Source organism: Morone saxatilis, unplaced genomic scaffold (assembly GCF_004916995.1).
Source record: "Morone saxatilis isolate NCDOM2014 unplaced genomic scaffold, NCSU_SB_2.0 Contig17, whole genome shotgun sequence".
NCBI lineage: Eukaryota > Metazoa > Chordata > Actinopteri > Moronidae > Morone > Morone saxatilis.
In genome coordinates, this window is record NW_023339729.1 from 9,791,464 (window position 1) to 9,812,346 (window position 20,883).

General features: G+C 39.4%; 2 protein-coding genes across 3 annotated transcripts in view; both read left to right on the forward strand.

Annotated features, from left to right (window-relative positions):
* rbm20 (RNA binding motif protein 20) overlaps nt 1-20,018 on the forward strand; it is a 46,782-nt gene extending 26,764 nt beyond the window's left edge. Inside the window, exons 2-14 of the mRNA XM_035660862.1 lie at nt 2,016-3,051; nt 4,378-4,442; nt 4,872-4,981; nt 5,873-5,973; nt 11,942-12,088; nt 12,942-13,073; nt 13,148-13,227; nt 13,454-14,162; nt 14,242-14,328; nt 14,488-15,085; nt 15,977-16,042; nt 17,490-17,611; nt 18,973-20,018. Of these exons, the coding sequence (XP_035516755.1) occupies nt 2,016-3,051; nt 4,378-4,442; nt 4,872-4,981; nt 5,873-5,973; nt 11,942-12,088; nt 12,942-13,073; nt 13,148-13,227; nt 13,454-14,162; nt 14,242-14,328; nt 14,488-15,085; nt 15,977-16,042; nt 17,490-17,611; nt 18,973-19,041 (3,322 nt within the window). The 3' untranslated portion in view covers nt 19,042-20,018. The remainder of the gene's footprint in view (nt 1-2,015; nt 3,052-4,377; nt 4,443-4,871; nt 4,982-5,872; nt 5,974-11,941; nt 12,089-12,941; nt 13,074-13,147; nt 13,228-13,453; nt 14,163-14,241; nt 14,329-14,487; nt 15,086-15,976; nt 16,043-17,489; nt 17,612-18,972) is intronic.
* Nucleotides 20,019-20,593: 575 nt separating this feature from the next.
* pdcd4b (programmed cell death 4b) overlaps nt 20,594-20,883 on the forward strand; it is an 8,132-nt gene continuing 7,842 nt past the window's right edge. Inside the window, exon 1 of one of the 2 annotated variants that reach the window (XM_035659992.1) lies at nt 20,594-20,688. The gene's annotated coding sequence lies outside the window, so the exon portion shown is untranslated. Of the gene's footprint in view, nt 20,704-20,883 lie in introns of both variants that reach the window. The other variant, XM_035659993.1, reaches the window with a different exon arrangement.

The window sequence follows — 20,883 nt, forward strand, 5'->3', positions numbered from 1 at the left end:
CATGTGAGACCATTCATCAGAAATTGAAAGGACAGACCAGTCAAACAGGGTCATAGGACTAGTGGGTGATGTGGTTCTGAGTGGTTCAGTTACAGCAGTTCGTGTTGTAGGAAGCTGCTGTACAGTACACTACAGTCGTAGGGAAATGAGGCAGCTATTTGAACTGTGCTCTGCAGTAGTTGTCCCTCTTTTACTTAATCAACTCTCTTTTTATTCAATAAGAAAGAAATCTATATTTTTACATATGTTGGTGAGAGGTTATTGAAATGGTTTTGAAGACGGCAGAGCTTCTAGAATAGTGTAAACGCAGGTGTTACTAATGAAATTGGAATGGCTCTGCTACACTAGATGGAACGAAACATTAATTACTGTCATTGGTAACACCTCTGATTACCCTACTATTTCATGTGAAAATGGCTGCTGTGAAAAGGGTCTATGTTGTGTGTAAATCTAGCTGGCTGAATGAAAATGTCCTCTCTTTGAAAAAATCACACACTAAAAGTAGCATGAGAGTGACATGAAAGTTATTTCCCTCTAATCTTCATTTGCATTGCCTTATATGTGATGGCTCTGGTTTGAACACACTGTATTGATGTTGTCAGCCTTAAAGGTAGCGAGAGCAGCAAGCAGCGAGCATGTGCCAGTCCAGTGATACAATGTAGTTGGTCTAGGGAGGCTGCTGTCTACTATCTCTGTGTTCTTAGAGGAGAAGCTAAGGAGGAACTTCTCTAGGAGTTCATTGGCCTAATAGGTCAGTTTTACTAGTTTTCATGTCAGTAAACTAGACAGTCATATCTTTGAAACCAGGAGACAGACAGGAGTTGAGAACACCAGGATTCAGTATTCCTGAGTCCACATCCTTTGCTACATTATGCCATGTCGACCTGTTTACCAGTTTAGTCTTCTTAAACCATTGTCCAGAGTTCTACTGTTTACACAGACAACCGTGTTGCCATGGTGAGCCTTCTCACTGTTGCTCTGTTGTTCACATTAAACAGCGGCAGCTAACATACTGTCATGGGTAGTGGTTCATAGCGACTGAAAAAAAACTATGAAATAATAATATATAAGATATTCTGGGAACATTGCAAGTCATAATATTGAACATTTGCTTTGCTTATCAGCTGACATAGCCTCCTTTCTTTTCTTTCTTTTATCAGCCATATAACCAAAGGAAAATGCATTTGCTGACCATAAACAAAGGCTTTGTAAAGTTAGATAGCAACTTCATCAGTTGCAAACTGCTGCATAATACCTCTTGGCACTGATTATTTCCTTTGGTTTATCCTAAACCCTGCAGCACTGACAGCCAGCCGATGGCTGTGTCCAACTGCCGACCATCTGTTAGTTGATAACTTGTAAGATTTGCCTTGTTTGCTTATGCTAGCTGTGAGGAACAGAATTGTGTGGATGTGGGGAGCAGAAACTACAGGTAATGTCAAAAAGAACAGGAAAGCAGTGAAGTGCTGATTAAATGCCTCTTTGTACTACAAGTAATATTTATTAGTCCTGTAATTCTTATGTTAGTTAGCAGAGCCGCATGTTCATTAATGCTTTCCAACTGTACAAAAGTGGTCATTGTTTGGTAGTTTTCACAAAGCATAAACACTTACTGCAGCTAAAACATCTGTGTTACATGCTACTAATGTATGGAGACATAAAAAAATGTCAAACTTGGAATAAAACTTGAAAACTTTAATTGCTGAGTTCCAAGATAAAAATAGTTTGTATTTTAATGTTACCACCACCCGACCTCAGTCCTATTGGTTCCTGCTGGCGTTGTCTCTACATTCATGTTTCCTCTAGTTTACACTGGCTGGATACATGCAACTGATGCTGTGTATCAAACTTGTGTCATAACAGTTCTTGGGCTGGAAACTCAGAACGGCTGAGTCAGGAGCATGCATATGATGATAGACACAAGCATTAGCCGTTAACTTCTGTGTGAGCTCTAACAAGGCAATTGCATTTGTCCTAGATTCCTAAAGAATGTGTTGTTTTGTTTTTCTCTATAGCATCAGTGCGGTGCCTGTGGACAGCAGCGATAAGAAGGCCCTTCAGGTGGGGGGCCAGCTGCCAGCAGGGCCTCAGCAGCAGAACCAGCAGCTCTTTCTGACCCCAGCCAGCCTCCAGCTCGCTCAGCTCCAGGCCCAGCTTACCCTCCATCGCCTCAAACTGGCTCAGGGGGGCAATACAGCCACTGCTGCCACTGTTCTCAATCAGGTTCTTTCAAATGTCGCCATGTCCCAACCCCTGTTCAATCAGCTACGGACTACGACTATGGTTGGGAATCCTCAGGGTGCCTTCCCCACAGGGGTGCTAGGTTTTCCCTCTGCAAATTCAGCCTTGGGTACCTTGGTGGGTGGGGGATTCAACCAAAACCCAGGAAATGTGAGATTAAATCATCCTGGTGGAGGGGGCACAGTGGGTCAACATGGTGCAGAATATGGTAAAAAGTCAGGGTCAGCTTACCCCTCTGATACCGACAGGCGTCTTCAGTACAACTTAGTTGGAGGGACATCTGCAGCATCAGCCACGGCTGGTGATGGGCAGTACTCAGCGATTAACACTCAAGCAAAAAACATGAACAGTGTTGGCTTCCAGAGAGATTTCTGTGGGCAGGATATGCTGGGGCACCAAACTGGGTTCAGTGTTAATGAGCAGAACATGAATGTTTATAACTCCACTGGGCATAAGGAACAATGGAAATTCCCTGCTAACCTGAGTCACACTGGAAAGGCGGATATGGTTTCTAATGCTGCCAACGTGTGGACAGCAGCTGGACAACCAATTCGGTCCAGAACGGAACTGTATAACCCTGAGGAGCCGACCCCTGACCCCAAGTTCAATCCCAGTAGTGGGGTTTCCTCCTTCGGTCCAAGTGGCACACAGGGGTTTGGGGGCTACCAGCCCCTGCATGGAAGCGAGGAAAACCAATCTTCAGGTGTCCGAACACTTCAGCCTTATCAAGTCAACGATTACCATGCTGTCACACCCACGCAACTGCCACACCAGTGTAGCATCTGTGACAAGAAGGTCTACAATCTCAAGGTGAACGAACGATCAGTCAGAACATAAATGCATGTGTGTAAATGTATAAGGAGTTTGCTAAGAATACTGTAGCTGTAGAATACCTGAAGCTAAGGAAAGTTATTAACCTCCAAATGTAACATTCATCTGCTCACACCTTAACTTTATTATTTATTATGCTCTGTAATTCTATAATTTCAAACTCTATATTTTTATTCTGGGACTCCACTAGAGTAGCTTTACATGATTCACAGTTTAAAAGTGCTTATGAGCGCTGCAGCAATAGACACTGGCAGAGTGCTCCTGGGGGCTTGGTCTCTGTACAAAAACACAACTTTATTAATTGATTTTGATGAAACTGGATCATATTTTATGGTCTCTGATGTCCTCTGACCACTCTGTCTCAGTTCCCTGATTGGCAGAAAGCTTTACTTGTTGTTAGCGGCTACCTAATCTGCTAACTAACGGCAGCTAGCATTACAGTTAGCAGGAGTTAGCCGCTACTTTAGCTACAGAAAAATCTGTAACCTTAAATCACAGAGTTGTGTCAAAGCAGCCAGAGGACATCAGAGGGAAAACCAGAAAATGTGGGAAGGCTGTGACATTGGCTTCCTGACATCCAGCGATTGTGCAGCGTCAACATTTTTTCCGGCCTGTAGCTCGATAGCTCCCTGACAGAATGGCCGCTTGGTGTTAAAAATGTTTTAAACCACAACAAAAGGGACGCCCCAGTATCTCACCTGGTAGAGCGTGCCCCATGTTCAAAAGCCTAGTCCTTATCTCAGCAGCCTGGGTTCAGATCCAACCTGTGGCCCTTTGCTACATGTCATCCCCTCTCTCTCTCCCCCTTGCCTGTCTACCTTCAGCTGTCTCTATCCATTAAAGACGTAAAAGCCAGGAAAAAAAAAAAGGGGGTCTGGGTGGGCCGAGCTGGAAGCATGGCTGAGAGTGCTGACTGTATAGCTGTGACATCACAACCTTATGGTGCTTTTGGCTCATTTAAAGGCACATTTTGCTTTATAATAAAAAAAAAGACACAAAATCTCTTTCTACAATATAGGACCTTTATTAACAAAAGACAGTTGAGAATGAGCAAGCGGGCAGTCCAATCCCCAAGTAGTTTGAAATTCATCCTGAAACTAACTGATATACTGTAGTTAAATGTTTTGATTTGACGGGCAGCCGCTAACTAACTAACTAACTGATTTAAGATCTTGTCTCTTTAATTGCTCTCAGCCGTGAGCTTATACAAGGGGCATATAAGAGCTACCGTGCAGTGAGCCTTCAGTGTGTCCAAGCTGTTTGAGTCTATGTTTGGATGGTCTGTGTTTATGTGTGTGTTTCTAGGACTGGGACCAGCATGTGAAGGGAAAACTACACCTGCAGAACCGAATGTTGTACACAAAAGAGAGGTGAGTTATCTGTGCCTCTCAAATTCACTGGACAGAGTTTAAAGTGGGTTGTAATTTGTGAAATGTGCATGTCATTTTACTACTGAGTGAAAAGATTTTCACAAAACTAGTGGTTTATTCCGTTTTTATCTAACAATAATCAGAAGCCTACAGTGTTTGCTTTTATTATTATCCTTGACCATGGTTTGGCCATTTCCCCTCGCGCCTAGCAGCTGTGTTTAAATATGATTTTGTTTATTTTAGCTTTAGAACCGTATTGTTCAGTTCAGAACAAATGTCTCTCTCGAGTGCTGGAAGAATTTTATTTTCCTTTTCCTTGCTCTATATACAGCTGTCTTAATGTTTCTATGAATATGAGCTCTGTCACAAGATATGAGTGAGCAAGGCAGGGGAGAGGCAGCTAAAATCAGCCTTCTATGATTGTTGCAGCTCCGCAGGAGTATCAGCTGGAGCTGTTCACTACGCTGTCGGCAGGCCTTCTGATGGAGGTCTGAACACCGGAGGAACAAATTCCATGGTCTACTCTGCTCCTAGTCAAGGTAGGATAACCCATTAGTCACCACAAGTGTCCCTGTTTAGTATCGATGTTAGAGTGACGTTATTCAGATCACTGGAATATGTGAAATAGAGTGATAGATGGAGTTCAGAGTATTTTTAGAGTTACGTGAGGGTATGAGGCAACGTGTTTTTATAACTTGACACAGTGTATTTTGATACATTGATTTATGCTGTTAGAATAAAGTGTTTTGAAATACAAAATATTGTGGACCACAACACTTTTGGTCTGCATATTATAATGAACCCACAAAGCTGATGCCACGTCGAGTGTTTTTCTACACAGAAACAAACAGTACTTATTCTTTATGAAGTCAATAGTATCTGTCCACCCTGTATCTATATCCCTTTCTGTATCCCTTATGTATTCCTTCATGTATAATTACTTATAAATATTACCACTTGTGGGTGGCTGCAGACAGCATGAAAGAGCCTTTGCAGCTAATTCTCATTGGTCACAATTCTCATGGACAGGGTCTTCGAGCAGCCGCAGGTTGGGGATAGTCTCTTCACTCAGAGAACATACATATGTTACATTTTATTGATTCTTATTCTTTTACTGTTCATTGTTTAAATATATTGTTTAAACGTCAATAAACAATAACTATAAATAAGAAGGAAAAATTCCTTCATATGCTCTTCTGAGCAACCCAAGACACAACTGTTGTAGTAAGCCAGCACCATGGGCCACTGTAGAGAGATCCTGAAGTAATATTATTATAATTACAGCACATTCAACGAATTAAAACTAAACAAAGAAACTACTGAAAGCGTAAAATAAACAAATAATGATTTAGAATGATACACTTTGTAGGTAATATTTATAACACTGAATCAACAAATGTCTACTATATAAGGATTTCAATTTTCCACAGATGTATCCTCAGGAGCCAATACATCATACTTACCAGCTGCAGCCATGAAGACTTATCCCATGTCAGACACCGGATTTTCCTCTCACCAGCCAGAGTCAAAGGTCAGACAAATGTATGAATTTTTCTCAGGATTATTAGAGTTTGCCCTCGACATATAAAGCAAATTCTGTGACAGGCTTTCAAGAATACTAGTGATTAGGGAACAGCTGTCAACGTAGAACTTGAATCCGGTAAACCTTGATTATCTTGTTTCATGTTCAAAGCAATAAATGATTAATATTTGACTCGCATCAATGACTCCCATAACAGCACATTCGGAGGGCACTGACCAGTTTTCATCTGTGTTATTTGGTTCAAAGTAAGATTGTCAGACTGATATGTTATTATATCTTATCTTATCTCTAATTTTGTTTCTTTTTACTGCTTTTCTTCCACGTATCGTTAAAGATTTTGTAGCTTAGCAGGAGGGAAAAGTGTTTGAGGTGCATAATGAATGGACCCCGAATGTGTTTTGTATCATGAATGGACCCAGATCCCCTTGTTGACAGCTGCTGGGGCCCAACAGGAGGCTTTGTCTGGGCTTGACAACTTGTTTCCACTCAACTGGATAGCTTGGCAAGTTGTGTCATTACAATGCTGTCTAGAAACTATGTGTAGAGATTTTTCATGTAGGCCTATCCTTATTTTACCACTTAATGATTATTCAACCCCTGGCTGGAAGTTAAAATGGGAATATATAGCATAATAGCTTCTGTATTGATAATTATAAAATTATTCATACTTTGTGATTTTAGTATGTGTTTTATGCTGCTTTATACTTTTTTTTGATAATTTTGATTATTGATAATTACATTAACTGATGAATCAGTTCACATTTAGGCAGGGGGACACACATTTCACATTTTTTTGTGAATCCTCCTGTAAAAATGTGTTTAAACCGGACACCACTCAACCATCTCTTTAAATATTTATGTAACAGAAACAGTTAAATGTTAAGTAGCAGCTGTCTACACAAGCTCCAACTTTATCACAGATAGACTGTCACTGCGGAGCTAAATGAAAAACTTAATTTGTGCTTCAGCTTTTTTTATTTTATTTATTTTTCTTACTGTATTTATACATGTAGCAAAGCCATCATGTAATCACTATGACTGGACACAAGTGTTGTGGACATTGATTTGAAAAGGCTGGTGAAGAGCTGCTGAAGAGCTGTTGTGGTGACGTAAAAAATAATTAAAACGTTGTACAGCAACAACAAGTTACAGGGACATTACAAATAACTATTATTAGTCCAGAGTGTCTCATCCATATTGTATAGACAGATGCTTATTCATCAAGTATTAATCTATTTTTAAGCATACTTAAATGTATCCCTTGGATTACAGTAGAGGGTACAAATATAATGTGGGAATGTGTAGGGTTACCAATAACTGAACAAAGGTAAAATTGTTTTCTCCGGCTCCAATTAATCCCTGAGTATTTCTGAGAGTTTATCTGTCACTACTGCTGTACAGTCAGTTTGCTTGTACAGGCTATTGACAAGGGTTGAAAAACAGCAGCTGTTGTTAGGCATCCATCATGAAGGCAGGTCTCTTGAAAAGCACAGTGCAGATGATGAGCGAGGTGAAAATTAGCCCCAGCAAACCCCTTTAGAAAGCCTACTGTGGTGCCCAGCATGCAGCTTTCAACAGTCAGTGAGCATTAACACGTATACAATGCAGGAGCACATACCTGTAGACGGACTCGTACTGTACACACTGTACAGACTTGCACGGTGCACACTTTATGTATTTTTGCTGCAGTTTTCTTAACTTCTTGAATTATACTCTACCAACCCTTAACATCAATTTCTTTGTCCAAAACATAGAGTATATTGTCGGGGTGGGTACAATAAATATTATCACAATCTATTTAATCACAATCATGATACAGAATCTAAATTGCAGTCATTTTCAATCAATTAATAAATGCCTTGTAGACTATAGCCGGACATGAACTAGTCCAGTCCAGTCTCCATTTCCATTAAAACACAATATTGCATTAAAGATAATACACAGTTTCTAAATGGTAATATTTAATTTGAAGTTGTAAACAACGTAAGATTAATTTTGGGATTTTCACAGAAATTAACGAATTGCATTTAAATAGAATATATATATATATATATAATCTGCTGATCTGTATATAGTTGTAGTTAGACATACTGGGACTTATAAAGAAATGTGTTTAAGATCTGAGAATAAAGACTTGTGTGACCAACAGGGGCTGTTCCAGACTCTGAGGCCCTGTTGTTTAAATACGATCCTTTCCACCGTAAAAACCACTTCCTCCATTTCAACAAATCCCTGTGACTCATTTTTTTTTCTATCAGCCATTTGTTCTTTTCTTCATTGCCCTGGGAGCCTATTTAACAGGAGCCTGAACTCAGAGATTTGAAAGTCATATGGTTCATTGGTTGGTTATTGACAAGGGGTTTTATTGTATCAGTGGGAAAATATTTACAGGCTGTGCTACATGAGCTAATGTTAGTTGCTATAAACACACACCTGTCTAAGCAGAACAGGTGGGATTTTACTGTTTTTAAAACCATGTGTTGATCAGAGAGCACCCACTCAAATGCACACGCACAACCACGTGCCATGGTAATTTGTGAACTTATTTTCTATGTATTAACTTTTATTCGTAAATGTTTTAAAAATATAAAAAAATTAAAAGAAACACATTTAATACAACATTTGTAAAAAAAATATACTGTAGGAAACTAAAAGAAAACCCTTCCGGTAAAGTAACATTTAAAATAAACTTAAATAATATATATATTATGTGATAAAAATAAAGAAAAACAACCTGTATGTCGAAGCTCACACACATGTGCCTAATAGAAGCATACACACATGAATGCTTGCCCGTACACAGAAGTCCTAGTGTCCAGCAGCCCAGCTTGAAGTAACACAGAAGCTTCATGTGATAACATAACTCAAACAGAGATAAACACAGGATTACAGCTAACTGCTGTTAGGAGCACGGACCTTAAGACCCCCAGGTCACACCCGCAGGCAGCGGTGTAAAGTTTCATACTGGTGAGAGACTGGTAAAGTGATCTGAGGGATCAGTGTGTGAGCGCTCTGCGTAGGAACGTGGGGAGAAACTGTGAAACCAGACTGACCATCTCCCTGGATCCTCCAACATGGATCTTGCTTTGCACAAATAAACAGGCATGCCCTTAGGAGAGATTCCAGCTAATGTCAGTCAGCATGCTGTCAGTGAGAAACAGGAAAGCAATGTGTGAAAGGGTTGTTATCCTTTACACCATTTGGCACTAGTTGGCCAGAGTGTGAAGTTTCAGCAACATAACATATGGTTGAACACACCGTGGCAGGTAAAGCCATTACCTCTGTTGACTGCAGTCTGTAGTGAACCGTACAAACTGTCTGATCAGTACATTAATAGAAAACATTTGTGTGATTAAAGCGACACAGGTTTAATCACACAAGGTATATTTAAATCATAGTAAAATATGTTTTTGACAAATATTTGGACCAGACAAATTGATCTCAGTATGACTGCAAAACATGTATTCCTCTCATGTATTTCTTCCTGTAGGTGTGTTTTTTTAATCCTTAGAATCAAGCTATACTGAAGGTTAGTGTCTAACCTGTGGCCTAATTTCTGTTTTCCTAAAAGTTTTGTCTTTGTTGTTCCATATATTGAAAGTCCCATCTGCCAAACAGATCATTCAAGGCGGTACTGGCAGCGTGCATAGTGCCTCCTTGTGAGTAGGCAGTGACATAACTCTGCACCTCTAGTTTGCGGTTACCAGAAACAGCTACTGTTCAAAGCCTGAGCCAACCTTGACAGTGATATCAATGCTGTGGTCAAACTGTCTGGACTGTCAGACACAGACAACATTTTACAGGTCAGACATTAGTGAGTGCAGTGATCAAGACTCTTGTTCTCTCTAATATTCCAAGGACATAAACAGCCTATTCCTGGATCTGTTTATTGAGCCCAACCTGCATTGACCTTTTTGTGTTCTGGTGGTGGCACTGGCATGGAGCTGTTAATAGAATTATCACTCTTATATCTGAAGCTGTTGATGTCAACTTGCTGGCCAGAAACCATTAAGTCGTGGCGTAAAATTCAGTTATCAGTCATCCAGAACATCTTTTTATTGGAGTTGTATAGTAATATGATCTTTTCACAATTTGTGAATAGAAATAACTGTTCAGATATGTGTCTTGTAAAAGAGTTGTATCATTATTATCTAAAGGTACCCTTTTAAAGGAAGGTATGTGTCCTCAGTTTATTAACTACTTCATGTTATTTATGGCCCATTTTGGATCAGTACTTCATGCATGATTTGAATACTGATACACTTGCCTCTGATTATGTTTCAGCATGCATAGTAAAGTGACTTTGAGATTGTAAAGGTCTCCTCCTCCCCTTTATTCATTCTGCATTTAATGGCTGGTGGACCTAGTGTGAAGTGTATGTTAGTGTTGGGTTTTCCCTGAACAAATTCCCTGTAAAAACAGAGACCATGGCTCCTGGTCCGAGGTGGAATTAGGACCCCAGTCTGTCCCGCACATGGAACTGTCTGTCAGGTCTGTCAGCCAGAGACGCAGGAAGAGGAGGAGGGGCACTGGAAGAAGTGCAGTTGCAGCACAATTGTTGCAGAAATAAGACTCTGTCATATAACAAGCTGAATTTACTACTGCTGTCCGCAATGATGTTAAAGGGAGCAGGAGGTGTCAAACGGTATGTCATCTTCTACTCCACATGCCTCCAAACCAGAACATCCAGAGTCCCTGCAATGGTGGAGCTACTTCTTTGTTGAGCTTATCTTGGTCACGTTTTTAGCATGTCTGTTCTCTAAACTCTGGGGACAGATAGTTTGAAAAACTTGGTTGTTGTAAGCCAGAAGAAGTGAAAGATTGAGGTAAAGACAGAGATTTGAGGATAAATAGTTCAGATGGGAAGAGTTAAAAATTTGAGCTGGGAAATAGAATGGATGAATAATAACGAATTTGAAGGAGAAAGAAAGGAAAAATACAAACAGTTAACATCATCTCCCTTGAGAATAAAGCTATACAAGTAAATAATAATGATAATAATAAAACAATAGTCAGAAATAATAAAATATCTAAAAACTAAAAGAGATTGAATTGCTTTTACTTTCTCTATACTGTCACTACTGCTGCCTACCGTGTCTCCATGAAGAAAAGTATAACTGCTCATGTACCCCCTTTGCTTTCAGTTAGAAAAAGGGGAAAGACAAAGAGATGTTGAGCAATGCAGGTCAGTACACTTGGCGGCCTAGAGGGATTATTGTCAAATGCGTGAAATGTCTGGGGACAGTCAGCTGACAAGTCTCTAAATCCAAACAAGAAAACTTTCATTATCACTGCTGCACTACTGCCAAGGAACTATTAATAGATGCAATGATGTGGGTAGTATCAAGGAGGGTAAATGACCTGACAGTGTGATAGTATTACATTGATGTTGGACAGACTAGTTTCCTACAGTGACTCTGATGGGCCACACAGATTCCTCAAAGATCAAACAGACACTTTATCTTGTATATCTACTCATATAGAAATAGTAAAGGAGATACTGTGTTTGCGTCAGTTAGCCTACCCTACAGTGTTGGAAGGTTGGCACAATAAGGTTAGCTATGGCTTTAATGTCATCGTACCGTAAGCAGGGAGAAGTTATTTTGATTCTGGTTTGGTGCAAGTTTGAATGTTTAAAGGCAGAATGAGTAAGATTTTACTAAAAAATAATAATGTACACACTCAAAAACAATCCCTCTCAATCTTTTTACTTATGACCCCCATGAGAAGTGTGTGGTAGTGTCTATATCTGCACCCTGCCCTATGCCTGTAGTGTGATAGTTTGATTGTCGGGATGTTCCCGGGTGTCAACCCTGAATGTCATCAGTATTACAGAAGGTTGTTGACTCACTTCAACAACAGCTGTTTTCAGATGTTCAATAGATTTTTGCCACTTATCTGCGCAATATTTAAAACATATTCTGACTGCTCAAGAATTTGTTTTTATTGTTTTCAGCCATTTCCGCCCAGAAAGGCCACAGTGGGGCGAGTCGTTCACATCTGCAACCTCCCTGAAGGCAGCTGCACAGAGAATGATGTCATTAACCTGGGAATATCCTTTGGCAAAGTCACCAACTATATCCTCATGCGCTCTACCCATCAGGTACATTAACAATATTATTTGTCAATTATTTGCTATTCATGTTCATCAGTGAATATTTTCATTTTGTAATTTACTTTCTTTGCATCATTAAAAGAAGCCTACATGTTACATTTTTCACACCCTTTCCGAGCGATGTATTTTGAGTACATTAGTACAAGAAGATTAACAATCAACTTTAAAATACACATCATATAGTGTCCAGTGTGACAGTGCATCTGTTATCAAAAAGTCACTGCTTGTCATACCTGTGGTACGTTCATGAGCTTTTATAACCAATGACAGCAACTTGAATTGCACACTACCTTGTTTCAAAGTAAAAATCATCTTTGAAGTCTCGTTCAGCGTGTGTGTGTTTGCACAGACTTCTGTCCAGATAAGCTCTTGATGATCCTGTGAATATTTTCACTTAGAAGAAATGTGTCAAAATGCAAATCACCAAATTATCTATGTGCATTTTTATGGTTATCAACAGCTTTTTTTCTGCTACAGCTGTTATGTCATATCACGTACTTTGTCATAACTTACTGGCTGTTTAACTACTAGTACATGACAGCTCACTCAGGCTCCCAGGTTTCAGTTATCAGAAGTAAACGGCAACATTAATATCACCCCTATCGAATTTAAAGCATTCATACTAAAATCATGGTATTGGTTACATGGACTAAAGCGACTGTTCTGGTGATTTATGATGGTAATGAAATGTGATAGCTTGTGATAATGATTTTTGAAGATTTGTTTGCATCCCAGTCTGACATGTGAGATGTGAAATATGTTTCTGCAGATGTCCTGCAAGAAAGACCATAACTGTCAGAAGGGGATTATTGTTTACAGAAAATGTCTGTTCTACCATCAGGCATTTCTGGAGATGGCGTATGTTGAAGCAGCTCAGGCCATGGTTCAATACTATCAACTTACTCCAGCTACGATCAACAATCAGAAACTTCTCATACGAATGTCTAAGAGGTACAAGGAGCTGCAACTCAAGGTGAGACTGAGAACAAAGTAAACAGCAGGTTATGTGTCAGCCATTTACTAAACTTGAACTTCTTTTCTGTATAGAAACCAGGTAAAGATGTTCAATCGATCATCCAGGATATCAGTTCTCAGCGGGAAAGGGACGAGATGCAAGAACTTGAACAGTGAGGCAACTTTTCATTCTCATTTCAGTCTCAAGTGTCTGTTTTTGTATAGCTGAGTTCTTTGGGTCACTCGTCGAGGAAAGCAAAATGTCAAAGATTATTACTTAAGCACTTCAGTTAAGAATCAGAGTGATGTTTCTGATCTCAAAAATTACAACACAAAGTGCAGCTTTAGGTTTTGTCCATATAATCTGTGTCTCTAATGTACTGTATCATCTCCCTCCAGCTACATGCCAGAGAGGGCACGCTCCCGCAGCCCTATCAGCCGCTCTCTGAGTCCTCATTCACACAGCCCCAGTTTTACATCATGCAGCTCAGCCCACAGCCCCCAGGGGGCATCATGCAGGGGTCCAGAGAGAGGCAGCAATGGCCTTGGCCCCCGCCGGGGCTCTTGGGATTGGTCATCACACTTGAGAAGGGCTGAGGACGAAAGGGAGAGGGACGACCCATGGAGGAACGGGGGCAGCGTGGAAGACGATCGCCCTAATGGACGGACAGTCGACCGTCGGAAGGCTTACCAGAAACCCTTAGATCACATCAACTCGAGATCTGCAGATGAGCGAGGAGGAGGAGGAGGAGGTGGTGAAGGGATGAGGGGCAACAGAGACTGGCACCCGAGGGGCAGCCCTCAAGGCATGTCCTTCAACTCTTACAGGAACATGGAGGATGACTTCTACATGAAGGAACAAATGTACAAGTCAGACAAGCCGCCCAGACCTCCATACCAAAGACATGATGCAAAGGCAAAGAGGAGGGATGCTGGTGACTACCACAGTAGATCGAGGCATTCTGAGTTTGAGATGACCGAGGAGTCACTTCGCAGAACACTAGAAGACAAGAGGCAGAGTTCACCAGACAGGGGCAGGAGCAAAAAGACAAGTAGGAGGCACACCACGGCGGAAAAACATGAGCGAGAGCATGCTACTGAAAACACTGTGAGTAACTTTTGTATATGAACATTATTGTTGTATACATTGCACATCCTTCCAGCTGCTAAGTCTTTTCTTTTCCCAGGATCGTCAGTCAAAAGAGAAATCTGTGTCACCTCAGCAAAGTAATAAGCCAAAAGAGACAACTGAATGTAGTAAAGGTAGAGACACTGTAAGTAATTATTCTGATTTTTAATAAATATTCAAACTCTTTCAGGCCCTTATTTAACCCCACAGGTTAACTGTAAACATGTACCTGCTTTAAAGTTGCAGGTCACTACTGTACTGTAGTTAGAGTATTAACAGCTATTTTCTTGATCTATTTTCTAAGGTGAAGGAGTGGGAAAGTGGAGATGACACTGATGAAGAGTGTTGGTATCCTAAGAACATGGAGGAGCTGGTCACTGTAGATGAAGTGGGAGGGGAGGATGATTCCATTATTGAGCCAGACCTTCCTGAGCTGGAAAAGTACGCATCCTGCACCAAAGAGTCTGTAGAGGAAGATGCAGTGGAGAAGCAGATACTACCACCTACTTCTTCCTCCTTGGAGGCGCAGGAGGCATCTAAAGAGAAGTCTAATCAGGAAAAGTTCAGTGAGGATGCTGGTGACCACGCAGAAACATCTGTAACTGAGAAACCAGAGAATGTTTTAACTGCAGCCAGTGCTAAAGAGCAGAAACTCCAGTGGCCCCAGTGTCCAGTGGCTCCTGAGCTACCAGCCACTAACCTTAGTGACTTCCCCAATGAGGAGTTCAAGGCTGCGCTGGAGGAGACATGTTCAGAGGATAAAGTAACCAAAAGTGGGACATCAGAAGAGTCAATGGAAAATCACATGGATGGATCAAAGGACAGCAAACCCCTGGAAGAAGGACAGGTCACGGAAACTATAAATATTGGAGCTCAACATAAGGATGGCAGTCTTAAAAGAGGTACTTTTCAAAAGAGATGTCAAACACGTAGAACCACAAGATCCAGTGTTATGTTACATTAGGCAAAAGATAGATTTTTCTAGATAGATTAGTCAATCAATTAGTCAGTTTTGATAATGTATTTCATAATTTTTCATTTACTAATTATAATAAGTTTAGTTCAAAAATGCATTCTGAAGTTCTGGTATCATATTCCCTCTTTTCTCTTAACAGTGTTTCCTTGTTGAGCTCCAGTGGAGGAATAGTAGAAAAAAAAGATGCAATTTTGCCACTAACTGTGGAAGATATCCACAGATTTGACCTATTTAGGCTGCTGAAGCCTCATATTAGCTGCAGATGAACTTCAGATTGTATCTAAACAGAGCAAGGTCTGTGGATTTTGTCCCTATTCTCTTATACTGAGATCTCTTCACAACTAGTATGAACAGGACAGTTATAGCAACAATCAGGTACACGTTATTGTTTGACAAACATACTTTTTGTTTGCGAAATGTAACTACTTACCGTATCATCATTCCCTTATTACAACAAAGTTTGTTTAATTTAAGTGATTACCTAACAGTTAATCATGAGTTTGCTACACTCATACACAGACACAAACAGCAGTTTGTAAGATGAAAAGGTTCAAAGTTTTACATAGGGAGTATCGGTCAAATGGTTTGTAGTTGATACACTAGGCCATGGTAAACATTATAACTATAGACGATATACATTTCTTGATTGTTGCAAACAGATTGGTATTTTTTTCTTCTCTAAGTATACTGTTTCAGATGTATCTTGTAATTCTGTCATGTTAAACTTTTGTAAGAAAATGTACACGTTAAATAAAGGCAAAGCATTTTTAAGATTTTGTGCATCCTGCCTTTCTCATAATTCCTCTGCCTTTCACAGAGATCGAGGCCCCTTCGCCATCTTGTGAGCAAGGTAAAGCTGTCAGTGAACACAGCATCCCTTTGGGTAAGCAAATTCTAACTCGAATGTACACTGAATATAGTTCTTGTTTGGTCATCAAATATCAGGTTAAGCAAAAAAGACTGAACAGTAGCAATAATGATGAAAACTGTATCAGATTTCTCTGGCGGAGTCTATATTTAATCATTGTCACAGATACAGGTTCACAGAGTCTTGAGCCTGTGGTCTTAGTCCTAAAGATAAATTGTTATCATGTACACCATTAATAAGTGCACTGACAACCTGTTGCATTAGCACTCTAATTGGCTGGAATTGCTTGGCCAGTTGCTGACCTATTTCCGTGAGCAGGTTGTGAAATGCACCCATGGGAGATGCGTATTATTATTAGGGCTAGAATGACACAGCCAAGAACATGGCAAGTGTCGGGCCTGCTGTGTGGAGACTTACATAAGCTCTGGTGCAGTGTAACAACAATAAACCACAGGACAGACACAAGAGTGAGGCTATTTCTGTAGTATGATGTCCTGAGAATGTGTGTGTGTGTGCCCAGAACAAACTGTGTCCATTGATAGCATGGCTGAAACTAATTGAACGCTGATGAGTCGTCTGGTTGTTGTTGTTGCCAATTTGTTCACTTTTTACTTTCACTATTTTCATTTGGCTTTTTCTTAACTAATGGCATTTGCATCTATTGTCTTCTTTTGTCTTTTCTTGTTTGTATTTTAAGTTCTGGAGCTCATTGCTTTTATATTTTATATTTTTTTAAAGCACTTTGTAACTTTGTTTTTGAAAGGTGCTATATAAGTTATTATTATTATTATTATTATTACTATTATTATTATTATTATTGTAATATGTTTTTTGTAAAACGGTCGGAGAATAGTGTCCCATCCTGTCCAGTTCATCTGTCTCAGTCTTTTTATGGAAAATTTTCATGTATAGTTAATTTTCATGGTTTCAGCATTTTAAAGTTATTAAACTTATACATCTTGATACAATACTGTCAGTGTGTTAAGTAAGACACAAAACACTTAAAGAAAAAAGGAAAGAATTGTGGGTTGTCACCCTTTTCAGTGATATATATTGATTATTTTTCATTTTAATATCATTTTCTTTAACTTAGAAAATTTTTTTGCTGACAAGAATCGATCAAATTGGCCCCAGAGAGAGTGATGTAATGAGAGGTGCACCAGGAGATGTTAACATTATTTAGCCTGTAATTGACAGAGGCATTGTTTCGCTTCTCTGTCAGTGTTGAAAGAAAAATCTATTTGAATAAATAAGAATGACAAAAAAATTAAAAAAGGAGGAAAAAAGATTTAAAGTAATTAAAATAAACTGTATTTTTACTTTTTTTGTTTTCCAGAATTTGGATTCATAAAAAAAAAATGCAAGTAAAACATGCAGCATTTAGTCAAAATGATGACAGGTGCGTTTGTCAGGTGCTGAATTTTGGGGCTGTAATCTAATTGTTGTGTTCACTGTCTAACAGGAGTGGAGTTCATCGTGCCGAGGACCGGCTTCTACTGTAAACTGTGCGGACTTTTCTATACCAGTGAGGACACCGCGAAGACCACTCACTGCCGCAGCACTGTACACTACAGGAACCTACAGGTACACACACTGCACAGTGACCTGAAATCATACATTTCCACATTTTATTAATTATTTCCTCCCTGAATTTTATGAGCATTTCAACATTCGCTGAGGTAGATATGTGTATCTAACAGTAAATGTGTGTGTGTGTGTGTGTGTGTGTGTGTGCACTGTATGCACATATACAACATGTCTGCCTGTGCATTTGCTGTCACTCCTTTTGTATCAGCAAATATAGTATTAAAAATTCACATGTGTACGCCTGCACTGTACTGAGGGCGCTGCCGGTGTGGTCCACAGTCAGTGTGGTCTGGTAGCAATGTTTTTAACACCACCTGTTTCTGGGTTGGTGAGTAATGTCTTCATACTCAAACATTCAGCACGTGCATGTTATATTCATTTTCTTTACTTTTATTCTCATGTTTGTCTCTTTTTGGGCATAAATCTTATTAGAAATGTTTAAACAAAAGTGATGATTTCTAAACAGGACTACAGTCGACATGAGGGTCAAACTAATGTAACTGTCAGTAATACAGTCAAAGCAAAATGAAGCAAAAATGTTGAGTTGTTATATATTTTGTATCTAAATTTTTTTTCTTGCTAGATAGTAACTTGGCAATATGTATTCCGTTTCCCCAAATGTGAAGGTATATATGACGTTAAATTAAATGTGCGCTGTGAATCAAACAATTTAGACATCAGCTGAGGCTCTGGGAACTTTTGGTGGCCATTTTTTTCTATTTTCTGACGTTTAACAGATTAAATGGTTAATTGAAAAAATAATCAACAGATTAATTGAAAGAGGAAAACTACACTCAGATAGGCAAACACATCCTCAGACAAACACATCAATATATACTATCACATCTTAGCTCACACACACAAATAAATTAACATAGACATTGCATGTCCATTGAAACTGTATTAGGTTTCTGAATTGTGGCCATTCAGCACCAAGCCATCTTACATTTCTCTCGTCCCCGGCAGCACAGCTGAGGCAAGCCGGGAAGAGATTCCCTAACATTTGATGGATTACATTCCAAAGGAAAAAAAACCTGTTTTAAACAGTTGTGCTGTCTGTCAAAGCTCTGTGTGTGTGTGTGTGTGTGTGTGTGCGTGCGTGTTCTGGTGTTTAATAGATTTAGATTAGTTTTTGTCCTTTTTTTTGACTACAGGTTTAAGTTTGACTTTACTTAGTTTAACTTCAACACAATTGTTGTACAAAAAACAGAATAAGAAGAAGAAGTAGCTTCTGATTGATCAAGTCTTTCATTCTCTGATATTTGAGTGAATACATGTATGCAGTCAGACCATTACTGTACTGTATATATTTCTATTTATATTTGTGTTCCTTTTTCTTTATTTCCACTCGTCCTCAGAAATACCTGTCCCAGCTGGCAGAGGAGAATCTGTCGGGCGCGCTTGATGAACCTGCGGCTGCACAGTGACATCAGCTAGCAGCAGAGGAAAGATTCATGTATGTGTGCTGTTGGTGCAAGGCTGCGGACAACAACAGCGTGGATAATGTGACACATGGAAGCTAGAGTGTGTGGACAATTGCACTGGTTTTGATATTTTGGGGCAGGGATGCTTGAATGTCTTGAATGGCACTGACTGTCCCAGCTATAGAGGCTCTCAATCTTGTACATACCTGAAGTGTCATGTATAGAAAGGCTACAATATTTAATTGCAATGTTTGGGGGGTTTATACATTTTCTTACAGTTTATTTAATTAGATTGTGTGTGATATTTTTTGGAATGGGAATGTATTTACAATGACTGTAATTACTAAGAAGCTTTTTCAGTAAGGGCTTATGTCAGTCCCTTCTCTGAGTTTATTTTAATTATACTCCTAGCAACAGTCATAATTTTACAACTGCAAAATGACTTGGAATATGTGCCAAGGAATGTTTTTACTCAGTTAAAAAAAACTGAGGCTGATTCTCAGGTTTGTTGTATTTGTTGAATAGATTTTAAGTACACGACATTTACATTTTTATTTATATCTGGGGCTTTAAAGACTCTTGCTCAATGTCTTTTATCTTGTGCCAGTTTGTGCACTACAGTATCTGTCTGTCAGGTGAAAATGTACATCATTTGGATTGATAATGATGCAACTATGCAAAAGACCTTTATTTTCTGGAAGTTTTATGTTGGATTTAATTCAATAAGACAATCCCAGTCATATTTGCCAATATATTTAATGCCTTAAATATTGAAGACCTTAAACTGGACCATGTATTTAATTTATCAGTTAAACATTTCATGTTACAGTGATTTCTTCAGGATTATCAAGCCAGAAATTGTTTTTGTATACTGTGAATACTGATCCTGTGACATCAATGATAGCGTTGTTTTCTTTGACAAACTTTTCATATGATTTTTTTGATGCAAAAAAAACCTTCAATAAACATTTTAAACTTGATTCTACAGACGTTTTTGCTTTTTGAATACAATGAGGTAGCCTATAATGGTAATACAGTAATGAACAGCACTCACAAACAGCAGTACAACACACAAATCCATTTTCTACAACAGCGTGTGGTCGGACGTGAGTGGTAGTGTTGTAAAAGAGCTCCCCCAAGTGTTGAGGCAAAAAACACATTTGGGAGCTAAAACTAAATCTGTAGGTCTAAATAATGTCTAAAACTCAGTTTAGATATTTAACATTAATCTAAAAATTATTCTCCTTTTTATAATAAAAAACCCACTTTTAGACATTCAGTCAGCTTACTCTAACAGTAGGTTTACACAATGTAATATTCTTAAGTAAACTACCTGTGGCTATGGCCAGAATAACAGAATCAATCAATCAATCAATATCATTATTAATGATCCAGCATGTTGTAGCTGATAAAGAGTTGTGCTACAGTATCACCGATAGGGGGCAGCAGTTCATCACACACACAGACCCTCACAGAACATGCGAGAAGGAAATCCCGTGTTGCATTTTCATTGGTCCTCGTTTTAAAAAGCCCACACACCTCCAGCCAATCAGATCGCTCATACGCTGACCTACGTGCCTGCGTTGCTGGGTAGATAAAACAAAAACAACAGGGTTCGTGTCAGAGTTTGAAGCTTGGACACAACACACGGTCAGTGCGTTTATTGTGAGTTATCCAGTCGACGCAGAAAGGGGGATAAAAATGCATATTTTACATGTCAGCGTCCCGAAGGACTTAAAGATTGTTTCGATGTCAGCTAACAGATGTACACAGAGCTAGCGGACTGTGTGCAGTTAGACGTAACGTTAATCTTTGACTGGCGATAAACAGCCAGTCAGCGACGTG